A 14,356-nucleotide genomic window follows, 5' to 3' on the forward strand; every position below is an offset into this window, starting at 1 on the left:
GTAAATGCAACCAAACATGACGATGAATTGGCTATACAAGCCCCACCCTGCGTTTTTGGCCTTACCTCGAGCCCCCTCGTGGTGGTTTCTGGGATAAACATCCGCTCTCCGTCAGCGCGGCAGCTCCTCTCCAACCAGTCTTTCGACTCAGAGCAACTTCAAGACACCACACAATCCGAATCTAGTTTCCGAGTCTTAAAAATCACTCTTCCACGACATTCCATGTTGTACGAGAGTACGACTTGAAGTCTAAACGAGGGATGCGACATGCGGGCAACCGAATTCTCCGCGTGCTCCGTTACCTTGCAAGTCACCAGATCTACGACTGAGCCCTGATGTGTTGTACGGCGGCAACTCAGTCACGCAAATTACAGAGCGAAAATCTCAACTCTATATTCGGATTCTTATGTGCTTCCCCAGAGTCTCATTTCGAAAATATTCAAACACACTCAAGCCTCAAATGCATCACCAGACTCTCGAAGTGTTTCCTGGAGTGGCATTTCTCCTCCACACCTCGCTTACCATCATAACCAACATCACTCAGATCTTTCTAATTTCACTCTTACTTTCTTACTGAATCGTCGATGGCGCGGATGCGCGTTCAAGCTGCCGGAATGTGGGGTTTGGGAAGGTTTGAGCGGACTATCTTCGAAGATCTGTCTTGTGATCTTTCAAGATAATCGGCCAAGTTCACGTGACTCCAGTGGAAGACGCCCATATTTGCTTTTTCCATGCTTTTGGTGTGACAAGCTGTCATCTATCTCAATCGACCGTTTTCTTTGGGGGCTGAGAGAATTGATGATGCAAGCCCATGTCCACTTCTCGGGGGGGTATCACTTTGATTTTGTCGATTGCTGGTCAAATGATTCCCAGACCCAAAGACTTGGAGTTTAGCGAGAATCTTCTGCGTCTTACGAGCGATCTTCATTCTCGTTGTCAATATTATGCTTCCCCATGAAGTACATGGGGCGTAGCCACGTATCAAAGCTTAGCTCAGACGATCAAGGGTCCTTTTTTTTTAACGAATAGCAGAATTTTGTCAGCCGTCAGCATAAAATTGTGGTTCTTATCGAAGCATCGAGCCTTTTTTCAGCTATCAAGAGCTCTCATTCGATCGATGTCATTCGGCAGCTGCCTAGAAACAAGTATGAGGGCGCATTAGATTTGGTGCTCCAATCATGCTCTATCAAAACACCTCAGATCTACTCCGCTTGAATGTACATCTTTTTACTCCCCCATTGATAAGCGTTGAGCCATTGGACAGAGAAAGCTCTCATATTAGAGAAGATACGCTAAAGTTTGAAACTTGCTACTAAGCATTCTGTCCACATGGTGATTGCTACTGCCACTGGAGAATATTGGCCTGAATCAGGAAAGTCTATTCTTCCCACACTGTGCAGCCCGACATGCTCGAGTGTCTTTTGATTTTACCTCTTGGCTTTCTCAAATACCCTTTGTCACGCAGCATTACTAAGGGCCTTTCGCAACGTGTCTCGTCATGGCTATGGAACGACTGCATCACTTCTGGAACATGTAATGGTAGCAGGACTCGGCGATTTCTGGGAGAAATCTTTTCATTGCTATTCATCTGTCTGATGTTGCCGTCGTCATTTTCTTTCATAATTCATTGCCATCTTCATAAGCCATGCCAATATGTTACCACAAGCACTGTCAAGGTAGTGTCTCTACCATCATCTGATGTCTAAAGAACCTTGTTAGCAAAGTCATTCTGCTTGATTTTATTGTACCATATAATTCAGTGTCATACCTTTCCTTAAACACAGAAAGGAGAGCCATTGATAATCTGGCAATTTCTTCCACAGCTGGCAATCAATTGCCATCCACCATTGCATTGGTACTAGGATCACGACAGTCAGCCACTACTTCTCTTTTCTCATTCAGCAAATCTTACAATATTTCCCCCACTGCAAGTCCAATCCCCAAAGTCGCATAGTCCCAATGTTTGGCGAGGAACGATAGCGTCTACGACCTTGAATGGTTCTGCAACGGTAAGAGGACTCGGGGCGGGGACTGGGAGAGCAAAGCCTGCGACACTGGTGACAGTGAAGAGGATGGCAGCCATGAGGTTGGTTGAGAATTGCATGTTTGCGGGTTTGGAAGAGCTGTGAAGGTCTTTTTATTTGTTTTTGTGAACGAGACGAGTGATTGTTGATGCTAATGATGAGGCAATTCTTCGAGGGATCGATGATATCTTTATAGTTGACTCTCCTCACTCTTTTTCCTCCTGATCATCATCGCGATGTCTTGAGTCGACCACTAAACGTCAACAAATGGTAAAAGAACCGCACGAGTGGCACGTCTGACATTCAATAGTGGACGTACTTGCGATCTCACGCCAAGTGTCATCTTCTCATTTTTCTCCGCTCTTTGAGAATCTTCAAGTCATCTTAATGCCCCGTATAACGCATAATTTGCGTTTAGATGGAGTCAACGAGTGAGATCTCGATTTATTTCAATTAGCAAATGAAGAAATTATCCAGATATTCGGTGAATCCGACAAAGCCTCGCATTCAACTTCTCAGGGACTTCAGGTGTAAAAGCTGCCATCAACAGAATGACAGTATCAAGAAATAAATGCTGTGCTGCTGGAAAGACTGACGATAGCTAGGCATCTTGACAAAGAACCACTGCCAAGCATCTCCAAAAACTCACGATCCGCGCTTAGTAAATGGTGACAAGCCGCACGTGCGGCTTACCAACCATGACAACGTCCATCGTCTGGTGAAAGACATAGCGGTGTACACGAGATTTGTACATCGTTCGATAAAAGTCGACTATAACTATACTTGACCCAAAAATAAAATGCGCTCTTTTTGGGAGGTTGCTTACCGGCTAAATACATGGGAAAAGTCACTGTACCTCAATGTAGCGGTCACGATCTTGAGCAATGTCCAAACTTGTGCTTGAAGTTGTGGATAGGGCTGACAACGAAATGGTGTTCCGACTTAGACGGGTGTTTTCCCCGTATGTCGATTGTAATTTTGTGGTGGTGCTCATTAAGGAGATAACACCAACCATAGAGGATTAAAGTACGAATACGAGGCTAGACTGGCGAACGACTACATCCTGGTTTCCACGTACTCATTATTCTTCCCTTCTTAAATCCGTTTTTTACCCAGATGACTGTACTTTCGACTTTAGCTATTATCGCAACCTCTCCTAACGATCCCTCGACGTTTAAAGGTCTCCCAGACCGACGACCGCATGCTTGGCACATCGTCTACCTCTGCAGTCAGCATACCAAGATCTCAGGCAAACGTTAAAAGGACCATTACAAGTACTTGAGAGATAGAGACTCGCTTATCGTGTACGACTAAGCTTACACTATACAAGAGAAAAAATACATCTGATGACGATGGTGATGGTAATCTCGGACAAGTAGAAAGAGCTCCTGATGGACCGATTCTGGGAAGAAAGTCAATGTTAGATTATAAGTTTGCTGACTGAAATTGGGCTGGATTATGCGGGTGTATTAGCAATATTTTTGAATTATACTAGGATTGAATGCGTTTGGTGGGTGTTATCACTGTGCTTAGGGTAGGCTAGTTGGTATGGTTTGTGATATAATCGTAAGAATTTCTTCTCCTATGTTTTTGATAGATAGGAGAAACATGTGCAATTATCAAAACTTCAATATCTCTTCACTAAATTCCATCACACTTCACCTTCTCCTCTTTTCTCTTCCCACTCCCTTCCACTCCCCTTCTCTCCACATACGGAAAATCAAACCCCATCCCCCCCTTCCCAACCAACCACTCCTCCCACTCCCCAAGCAAAACCATCCTCTCCTTACAATCCCAACACACATAAAACCCACACCCACACCTCGTAGGTTTACTCCTCCGATCAACCTCCCTAATCCTACAACACTGACACTCCATCAACCTCTTCAAATCCGGCCAGCGTTTCAGCGTCTCGATCTTATGCCACGGTCCCTCCATACACCCCTCAACCGCTACCATCTTCTCAACAAGCGGAAATATCTGCAGCCAATCCCAGCGGAACTCACATGTCCAGTTTCCCTTTGAGCGTGGGAGGAGCGCAAGTAATTCCAGCACCTCCTTGCACGCTTTCTGGCGTAATTCATGATTCGACTTCTCGAAGTCGCGTTGCACTTCGTTGAGGTGGGTTTGCCGCTGTGAGGGGTGGAGTTTGCGTATGATTCGTTGGCGGGAAGAGTCGAGGATTATGAGGGTTTTGATATATTCTTCGGAGACGCTGGCGCGGAGGTAGTCTAGTTTTTGGTGTGTTGGGTCGGAGGGAGAGGCGTTTGTGAGGCTGTTTCGCACGTGGGTGAGGTTAGATTCGTGCTCCTTAATTCTTTGTTCGAGGGTGGAGAGGAGTCGTGCGTCTTTATGGGCTTGATCCTGGCTATCGTGGGTACCATCTTGTTCCTCGTCCAGGCAAGTTGAATGCTCTTGTCTGACCCTCTCTGTGTGTGAATGTCTTGAGTCGCTTTGTCCATCTGCCTCTGAAATTTCCCATGGCTTTGGATCGGTATTCGTTGGTCTGTTTTCCAAAGTATTATTATATAGAAGGCGTTCTTTTGGATCTTTCAGTGTTTCGTATGCCTTTCTCACAGTGATGAACTCCTCGTGGGCCGTGGGACTATTGAGGTTCCTATCGGGATGATGCCGCAGGCTGGCCTTCTTGTAAGCCGTGTCGATATCTTTCAGACTTGCGCTTTGGAGGAGGCCGAGGAGTTCGTAGTAATCTGTTTCGGGGTCCATTATTGGAGCGTTTTAGCTTGTCGCTCTAACACACTGTATCTGTTGAAAGTAACGGGAAAGGCCATCGACGTCTAAGATATCTAGGTTTTGCGAAACGCTTGTTCAAGTTGGAATATGTGTCTGTTCAAGAGGAATTGGGAAAGTACAAGTGAAATGAGACTGAATGCATGGACTGCGACAGGGAAGAAGGCAGAGATTCACCCAGACCCCTTTACAATGTCTAACATAGACGTGTGACATGGCTTATATCGCCGTCGAAAGTACCGAGAACTCCACGATCCCCTCAAAAAGGTGGCATCACTTCCTAAAAGACAAGAAACCCTGCAACAACAAGTTGACATGATTATTTTCTCAAAACAGCGATATTCACTCAATGTCAGTTTCTTTTGCGAGAAAGACTAGTCTTCCAGCTTCCCAAAATAGAAGCCAAAGCACATTGACGTGCGACAAACAACAAAATTCTCCTGGGTATCTCCACCTGACTTGATCACCTCTTGCTTTCCTCACTTTTTGTCTCTTGAGTCAGCACACCGATCTTGCAACATCGAACACAATCCAATTTTATTATTCTCATCAATGGCAGGAAGGAGGATGTTGTCCTAGATCTACCTAAAGAGGAAAAAATAAAGCTGAGGTGCGACATGCAACAAAACTCGCGTGGGAGTCTCTTCCTAAGTCTCTTCTATCTTTGCTCGCTTATTGCTCCTTTCTCCTCCTTTAGAACAGTCGACGTTCAAGACCATCCACAATCCAATCTTGTCAACCTCATCAATCCCATCGACTCAAAAAAGATCAAACCTATCCAGCGGTTTCTTAAAGAGGAAATAATGAAGCCGACATGCGACATGCAACAAAACTTACGCCGGTACACACAGCTTCTTGTCTCACTCACTTCTCGCCCCCATTCACTTCTCGCTTTACAACCATCTTCTTTCGAGTCCGTAGACTTCAATTCTATTATTCTCATCAACCCCCTTCATGTCAGGAAAAAGCAACTCTCCTAAATCGTCCCAAATAGGAAATAATGAAGCTGCGGAAATGCGACATGCAACAAAAACAGGAGCCCTCGGCTGCGAGTGTGGGGAAAGGTTTGCCCCACTTACTTATTGGGGTGTTGTGAAGTGAATCAACAATGAGGGTAGAAGGTGTTTATACGCGGGTGGTGCTCTAGTGAATCAAGGACTAGGTGATATCTGAGTAAGAATTTTGGCGCCACCTAGAATATGTTCATTATTTTGGCTCTATTGGAAAGAAATAGCGAATATCAACACCTGTATTTTCTAGGGTATAGACAGAACGGACTTACCTGATGATTACACTAAAAGTACCTAGACATCCAGAAGGAGTGTTGAGAGCTGATTATTTCAATATAAACGAGCGTCATCCCAAACGAAAATCTGAAGCATACATCTACGGAAAGAGAGACACCCTAGGAGATTGAAAGGTTATGTGCAAGAATGTATCAGGATAGGTTGTGAGCTTATCTAAGCACAACAAGTCTCACACACTTTACGAATTGTGACAAAATTGAAAATTTCACAACCTATAGAGCGTGACACCATGACCCCTTCTTAACATCAATTCTACTCCCTCTTCACTCCCTCTTCACTCCCACTTTTCCAGTCTTTCTCAAGCCATACATAGCGAGTAATCCTACAGTAACCATACAAGCAAACATAGTCCAAAAAGCAGCACGGAATCCCTCCAATGCCTCCGCATCGCCATACCCACCAAAAGCGCCCCCGCGACTGCCTCCGTCATCCCCAGGTCCCTTATTTTTCCCTTCACCTTTAGTATCCATAACCCCCAACGCCACTAGCTGACACATTCCAATCCCAAAACTACTGCCAAACGTCCCAACCGTACTAAACACCGCTCCCGCCAACGCTTGTGTTTCCGCTGGGAAACTGCTGCTCACGATGATAAGACCGATTGTGTATAAGACTTGGAGACTCAGGGGCGCAAATATCTGGGCCCAGAACTCAAGGTACCAGTAACTCCATCCAGGGGGGACAAGTGCCATTATAAGTGGAGAGAGTGCGCAGAGGAAGGAGGAGATCACGATGAACCAACGCGCTGGCCAGCGGTGGACTAAGAGACCTGTTATGAGATTGAGGAGAATCGCTACGACCATGTTCGGGAGGAGGTATAGGGAGGTTGTTAGGGTTGATTTGTCTTGGATTTCTTGGAAACTAGGGGAGGTTAGATTATGAGGTTGCTGTGGGTTTGCAATTGAAATAGGGTAATAATTACAACAGACTTGAAAACAGCGCCAAGGAGTTCGCGACGCCGTATGATAAGGCGACCATCACTAGAGAGTCGGTAGTCAGCAATTGCCTTGTTGAGACGAATTTAGGTGTTTGATCCGAAAAGTGGTTTCCTGGGGAGTAATTGTATGGAAATAATGAAGTAGCTCTCGACCACTTACTACAGGTTGTTGTGAACGCGGTGTTTTTCCAAAGACTATTTGGCACCAGAGCTGGCTTCCCCGAGCGTTCTCGATGGTGCATCCAGAAGGGAAATGCAATCATGAGCACAACGCTAACCACGAATAGAACTACGGTGGTGGTCCTTTTGAACGCTGCTAGATCCGCGCTCAGGATGCTGTGTCGGTCAGTATCTTCATCATTGTTTCCGAATAGAAAATACTCACGCAAGAACATAAGCAAGTATAGCCAACCCCCCACTTGCCAGCCCCCCTCCAACCCAATCAATCTCCCTACATATAGACATCCAAACACTCCATTCTCTTTGCCGATTTGCTTCAACCTTGGGCAAAACCCAAAAAGCCGGTATACTCGCAAGGAACAATCCAGCAGCAGACAAATAAAACGCAGATCTCCAACCAGCTCGCTCAACCATAATACCACTCGCCACCAATCCAACCGAAAACCCTAACGGCTGGCTCATGCCTAAACATCCGAATCCGAAATTCCTCGCTCTTCCTTCTGGAACACCAGCTGCGATGAGACTCACGGATGCTGGGATGTGCATTGCTAACGCGACGCCTTGTAGGGCACGGAAGACGATGAATTGGATTCCCGTCGATGAGAAAGACTGAGCGAGGACGAACGTGGATAGCAGGAGAATACCGACTAATTCGACGTTTCGAGCGCCGACTAGGTCGGCGATTGAGCCGGCCATTAGAAGGGCGGCGCCGCTGGTTAGACCGTAGACTGAGGAGGGCCATAAGTAGAGTGAAGCTGGGATTGATAGAGATGAAGCGATGGCGGGAAGGGCGACGGTTATTATTCCACTGGTGAAACTGGAGAAGAAGTTTACGAGGCAGGGTTGCAAGATTGTGAGAGTGATGCGGAGTTTAGAGGGGTTTTGGCGCGATGCCGGTGCTGCTGGTGGTAAGTTGTCACGCTCATGACTGTTGATCTTGATATCGTGGTGGGTTGGGATATGAGGTGGGTTGTAGGTGGATATCTCAGCTTGAGTTTGGAACTCGGAGAGTTCGAGGGTGGTTGTACAACTCATGCTTTTGTTTGATGTTGTGTTAAATTGATACTGACCAGAGTGTAGATGGGCTTTATATTATCCATTGAGAAAAACCTTTACGATATACGTACATGGAGGCATTTGTTCTATCCAATAATGGTGTTCGACGCGTTGGTGCGGAGTGACATTGGTGAGTCGTGAGTCACCGGCGTGTCGACCCCGCCGCTCTATTGCATTGGAATTTTGCTGAAAACTCGCTTTTGATCAAATTTAACAAGGAATTATTGGCTTCATTGTATTTTCAAAGTGCTCACAGGTACTCGAGCTCGAATTTACTCTACTCCTCGACGGGTATACGCTCTCAATGAAAAGTCAGCAGTTGGCGTGTAATCTCGAGGAATCGTCGAAGCGTGATTTGGCTTACATTAGGACCTAAATTTACAAATAAATAGAGCTTTACGAAATTTTCCAACTTCTGGTAGGTAAATTTTTAAGATGACTTCCTGTTATTTCTAAACATTAAAAGAGAGTAGTAGATTAATAGATGTCGTAGTAGTAAAACATTAATTTCTAGCGCTTAGTCCGGTAGAGAGGAGGCGATTATAGATACTTATTTAATTAAAGTTAGTTTCTATTTACTTGCATTAAATTATTGTTAGTTCTACATTAAATTATCGATAATTCGATACCTAGGTAATAATTCTCGTTTTAAATAGATACTACCTCTATCGCCCTAAACACGTGATAAAAACTAATTGTTATTGCGGTGGTGCTCCACTTTGTAGGGCACGTGTTTGAGGGGATAAAGTTTGCAAGTCACGAAATCTCACGGATCAAAAACAACACAAAATACACGCCATTTCAAAATATATAGCCATTTTTTTTTATCAGCGTCGCTGCTGAAACAACTTTCTGGGGAGTGGCGGACAGGTTGAAGAAGAAGAAATCGAAATGATAACAGATCTTATATTAGATTTTCCATTACCAACACGATGATTGAATTATTTCCGACAAGGATTCGACGCGTTTTCGATTATCTTTCTCGGGAGCATGACATTTCTCCTGCTACCGAGGACGACACCGTTCCTATCAGACACGGCACCGTCGCCCACGAAACTTCTTCTGCTGTCGAACAAGATACTCCTCTATGCGAGACTTCTATAGTACAAAACAACACCTATAAGCATACTCCGTATCAGACTCTATATCCTTGGTACCAGACTCCGTACCCTTCCTTTTCAGGCCCCGTATTAGTCACCATACCGGGTTAGACTACATCCATGGATGCTCTTCCCATCGAATAGGCTCCTCCCCTCGAAAGCTCTCCGCCTCATCAAAACCCTCTTTACTTCCAGCATAAGGTGTGATATCAAATCCCCCTCATATCGAGCTGTACCTGGCTCCTACGACTTGCTTTATTGTTGGGTCAGAGGTTCTCTTGCAGTTGACGTCTTTTGAAGTTCAATTTCAACCTTACCATAGGTTGCTTCTTCCTGAGTGCGATTCTGGAATGCGAAGCCTGCAACTGTCAGTACAAATGAGAGTTTCCCTACATAGGACAGAACCGTACCTGGTTGAGCAATGTTCAAAGCGAACACTGCCAGGATTATCATTACCGACTCCAGCGCAACAAACAGAGGCTCGTCGTGGAAGAGTGCCCCACTGTATCCTTGACCGAGCTCGGCAATACGGTAGCAGCAACGGATGAGAATAAAGATGATAGATGCCGAGAAGAAAATGCTAAAGAGCTTGAAGCGCATCGAGAGGATCCGGCGTTGGTCCACTGGCTGAGATTTACGGTACGAGAGGTAGCGGAAGACGTAGTCCAAGGCCATCGCGATGAAGACCGATAGAGTGAAGACCTGGAACGCCAGACCAGCAAGCGTGATGTACTCGCCTGATTTGTCACCTCCCTCGGAACTCGACGATAACGCACCGCCCACGGACTGCAAAATCAAACTCACAACATCGCAAGGCACAAACACCCAGATGTATACCTTGGCCGGAAACCTATTAGCTTCAAGGGCCAAATAATTCGTGACCTTGGCAAGCGAGACGTAGATGGCGGCAGCGAAGAAGACGGGCGAGATGGTGATGCAGCAAATCTCGACTATGAAGCCGTCAAAGGAGAAGGGGTTCTTGTACAGCAAAATGCGTCCGGCGTAACCGATCATCTCGCCGATGCAGCCTACGGCCATCATGCTGGTGAAGAACCAGGTGCGGTAGCGGATGCCCTGGGCTATGTGAATGAGCATGGAGATGCCGAAGAGCGCGATAAACGCGATTTGCACTGCGAATTTGGGCCGGTAGCCCTGGAGGGAGGCATCGACGGGGCATAGAGCGAGGGTGCAGTTGGCGTCGGGGCCGAAGGAGACGAGGTAATAGTCGAGGTACTGGGAGGGATCATATGGGACGACTGCTTCGGATGACATTGTGGAGATGTGTTGAGTCGAGGGTGGAATGGACGAGACTTAGGTGAGGAAGTGTCGGGGTGGAGATACGTTGAGTCGAGGGTGGAATGGACGAGACTTGGAGCGAGGAGTGTCGGAGTGGAGATACGTTGAGTCGCGAGCAGAGTGGACGAGACGAAGAGTGAAGAAGTGTCGAAGTGGCAGAGCTGCTAGAGCTACCAAAGAAAAGCGTACAGAAAACGCAAACTGGCTTGATTTCGCGATAGAACCACAGCAAAACTCCAACAAGCCCTCGAAAATCTAGGGATCAAAAAGGGTAAAAAGGGGGTAGACCGTGGATGGCAAAGTTTTTTTTGATTTTGGGCTGAGATGAGATGAGATAAAAAAGCTCAAAAGGAAGATGCGAGTGTCGTCTTAGTAGATGGACGCCCGTGTACATTTTGTTCTGATTCGGGCTGCTCACTCTCACCGTACCGTTAAGCGAATGCGAATCTCTCGATGGGTAATTTCCGCGCCCTTTGTCTCAGATGGGTCTGCGAAGCAGATATTACGTGTCGTAGGTATCGATCCGTGTGATTCGTCGAAAATCCACCGACGCTGCTGCACGACCGCAGGACGCCGACAGGGCTGACAGTTACTGATCCCCAGACGCGTGGACCCCTGTAGATCCCCCAGATTGAGTTTAAGGATCCATTGGATATTGTCCGGCACTACTGAGGCGTGGTTGTTTACCCGTTTCGTGGGGATATCATCGGGGGTTAAGCGAGTGCGAGCGCGATGGATGAACGTCACGCAATTAGATCCCGCGGGCTACTTCAACATCACCTCAGCCGCTGGATTACGCACGCAAGGTTATTATGTGTACGAGTCCTCGCTGTTGGGTGATGGAATGAGTGACGCAATGGAGTTTGTTTTGAGATGGAGAAATCCTTTTGGAAATAAAGGGCGAAGCGTTGCTTGAGGATCACAAACGACCTGTTAGCAAGCGTTAAGTACAACGGACATCAAGGGATCGGTGGGAGATGCAAGCGAATCTTTTTCACGAATGTTCTATCTACCAAAAAACTGGGCAGAAGGCTCTAACACACATCTTCAGTAACCTATCTCTAGGTCTCTAAAGCCTCTCTTGGCGGTGAAAGGCAGAGACACGAAGGGTTCTACAATGGTGAGGAGGACGACCCTGCATACGCCTAGAATCCACGCCTAAGGAACACGTCGAAAAAGTAAGGGAATGGGAAGGTGGGAAGCAGGTCACGGTTTAGGCCAATTCGATGATCTAGAAGTGCTTATGAGATAAGGTATACGTCGAAGCTGTGAGATATTTGTGGTTTGTTGAGGATAAATCATGGTTTTTATACTACAAGGGCATGGGAATCCTTCGTATGGGATAAAAAAATATGGCTTGGCATAAGAGACCCACAACATCAGAGTCCGCATCTCAAGCCTATTGAGCGTAGTTAGGCTATGATAAAGTAACGCTTACGCCGAAGAAGCGATGAAAGAGGAGGAGATGAAAGAGACTCTACAAGAGGAATAAGACAAAATTGCTCAAAAGGAGATATAGCACGGATTGCTGCTATCAGTAGAAGATGCGCAGAACAGGGATGAAATGGAGGTCCTCTTCGAGGTAATAGATAGTAGTTCAAATTTTACATAGATTTAGTTTATTGTACAGTGACGCTGGACCTGATAATGAGGTCGATAGATTTGATCGCTGGCGATATCCCAGCCATGTCCTTTAGCGATTCGTTTCCTTTTCCAACTTCAAGATAGTAATCTTTCAAATTTAAGATTGTACAAATCATACAAATGCTTATCGAATGCCTAAAAGCACAAGATGCGTCACCAGCGTCGGTAAGATATCGCACTGCTCCAAGTGGTAGAGTGTTCAAGTCATCTCCGCGAGTTCTGGCTCACTTCCCCGCGGCTTTTCATGCACCAATCGATTTGCCTCTTCCACCTCCAAACCCGTCTTGTGTTCCACATGCTCATCAGAAAGTTCGTCGCTTCCAACGAGGAAAGATGCAATGAGTCCAATTGCCGAGAGAATGACGAAGAAGATCCACATATCGGCAAGACTGTCCTTGACGGCCAACCTGAAAATGTGCTGCTGGGCCGGGGTGAGCTGAGAAACGAGTTCCACAGACCCAGCTGCGCCGTTCTTTGCAATTGCGTCTGCCATCGTAGAACTGATTCCAGCAGCAATGAGACGACCGCCTTTTGCCGAGAGTCGATTTTCAAGAATGACACCGCCCAGGACGATGCTGAAGGCGGCGCTGAGTGCGCGGATTGCACTTGCCGCGGAAACGGCGACGCCTCCATCGGCGGGTGGAAATCTTGCTTGCAGGGCAATGGTTGGTGCTTGAAAGTTGGGGCCCAGACCGACTGCGATGATCAGTTGATAGATGATGATCTTTGGCCAATTTGTTTCTGCACCGAGATCGATCAATAGACCGGTACCCAGAGTGGAGAGGATCATGCCCCCAATGATCATGTATAAGTATTTCCCCGTCTGCCGCATATAAAGACCTGTCCCGATGGTGAAGAGAGCCAGGGGAATGGCGAGAGGAAGAGACCAGACCGCGGAATTAGTTGGTGAAGCTCGAAGAACCACCTGGAAGTAGAATGGGACAAAGTAGGCCGTACCGTACAAGAGGAATCCGTGCGTGAGATCGACCACGAATAGGGCGACAATGGGGACAGTCGTGAAAAGTCGTAGGGGAAGCACCGGATAACGAGCAAACTTCCACTCGATGCCAACAAAGATAGCGCAAACCAACACGCCGAAAATTATCAAACACAAGACAATGGCAGAGTCCCAAGGATGCACTTCACCGCCATACTGAAGGCCCAGGAGAAGCATAAGAACCGAAGCTGTAAGAGTAAGCGATCCCAGCCAATCAACGGCCATTAAACCTTTGATGATTTCGGTACGGGGATCGTGAACGTGGAGGAAAAAGACTAGCAGGGCAAAAGCGATTCCCTGGAATGGGAGGTTGATGTAGAAACACCATCTCCAGCCGATATTTTCAGCAATTACTCCTCCGATGAGAGGACCGGAAGAGATTGCGATGGCATATACCCCACCGAGAATGCCAAAATATAGTCCGCGCTGTCTGGAAAGGGGTCAGCGCATTCTTGGAGCCGTCTTTCGAGGTATCTAGTACCTCAAAGCTAAATTTTCACTTACCTTGGACTGACGAGATCTCCTATGAGAATCGTCACGATCAGCAGCACGCCGCCGGCTCCAGCACCTTGAATCGCACGCCCAGCAATAAGTACGGCGACGGTATTTGCCACGGCACAAATCAAGCTTCCCAGGAAAAAGACGAAGGTTGCCAGTAACACAATTGGCTTGCGTCCAAAAATGTCGCTCACCTTGCCCCAGAGCGGAGCCAAAGCGGACTGGGTCAAGAGGTAAGATGAACCAACCCATGAGTAACTGATCTGAGAAGCCTTGAAGTGCTCAGCGATTGTCGGTAAGGCGGTTGTGACGAAGGAGATATCCAGAATCGCCAGGAACGACGCGACGCAGAGTGCAATCATGATGGGGATCATGTTTCTGCGGGGTGCGTATTCCCCGCCATCTTCTTCTGATTGAGTTTCCGCATTTTCAGAGCGTGCCTGAGTCGCAGGAGTTTCTGATTGTTGCGTCGTGCTCTCATGTTCTGAGTTGTTCGACACCGCTGGAGCCATGGAAAGAGAAGATTCGCACGTGATACGCGTGACAGGCTGACAGCTGCAAAGCGA

General features: G+C 46.9%; 5 protein-coding genes across 5 annotated transcripts; all 5 read right to left on the reverse strand.

The window, feature by feature from the left end:
* Positions 1-1,774: 1,774 nt before the first annotated feature.
* Positions 1,775-2,104, reverse strand: GLAREA_06753 (uncharacterized protein; the record flags this gene model as incomplete). Its single annotated transcript, XM_008080701.1, has 2 exons — positions 1,775-1,858; positions 1,913-2,104. The coding sequence occupies 2 exons, from the start codon at positions 2,102-2,104 to the stop codon at positions 1,775-1,777; spliced, it is 276 nt and encodes a 91-aa protein (XP_008078892.1).
* A 960-nt stretch (positions 2,105-3,064) lies between these two features.
* On the reverse strand, positions 3,065-4,751 carry GLAREA_06754 (Chaperone J-domain-containing protein; the record flags this gene model as incomplete). The annotated part of the gene is made up of 3 exons (XM_008080702.1): positions 3,065-3,241; positions 3,345-3,426; positions 3,739-4,751. The coding sequence occupies 3 exons, from the start codon at positions 4,749-4,751 to the stop codon at positions 3,065-3,067; spliced, it is 1,272 nt and encodes a 423-aa protein (XP_008078893.1).
* Positions 4,752-6,345: 1,594 nt separating this feature from the next.
* GLAREA_06755 (MFS general substrate transporter) lies at positions 6,346-8,234 on the reverse strand (the record flags this gene model as incomplete). Its single annotated transcript, XM_008080703.1, has 4 exons — positions 6,346-6,943; positions 7,005-7,062; positions 7,180-7,355; positions 7,405-8,234. 4 exons carry the CDS (start codon positions 8,232-8,234, stop codon positions 6,346-6,348), a joined length of 1,662 nt encoding a protein of 553 aa, XP_008078894.1.
* Positions 8,235-9,610: 1,376 nt separating this feature from the next.
* Positions 9,611-10,627, reverse strand: GLAREA_06756 (uncharacterized protein; the record flags this gene model as incomplete). The annotated part of the gene is made up of 2 exons (XM_008080704.1): positions 9,611-9,714; positions 9,766-10,627. 2 exons carry the CDS (start codon positions 10,625-10,627, stop codon positions 9,611-9,613), a joined length of 966 nt encoding a protein of 321 aa, XP_008078895.1.
* Positions 10,628-12,494: 1,867 nt separating this feature from the next.
* On the reverse strand, positions 12,495-14,302 carry GLAREA_06757 (MFS general substrate transporter; the record flags this gene model as incomplete). The annotated part of the gene is made up of 2 exons (XM_008080705.1): positions 12,495-13,722; positions 13,797-14,302. 2 exons carry the CDS (start codon positions 14,300-14,302, stop codon positions 12,495-12,497), a joined length of 1,734 nt encoding a protein of 577 aa, XP_008078896.1.
* Positions 14,303-14,356: the final 54 nt, after the last annotated feature.

Source organism: Glarea lozoyensis (genome assembly GCF_000409485.1).
Source record: "Glarea lozoyensis ATCC 20868 chromosome Unknown GLAREA14, whole genome shotgun sequence".
Taxonomy (NCBI): Eukaryota; Fungi; Ascomycota; class Leotiomycetes; order Helotiales; family Helotiaceae; genus Glarea; species Glarea lozoyensis.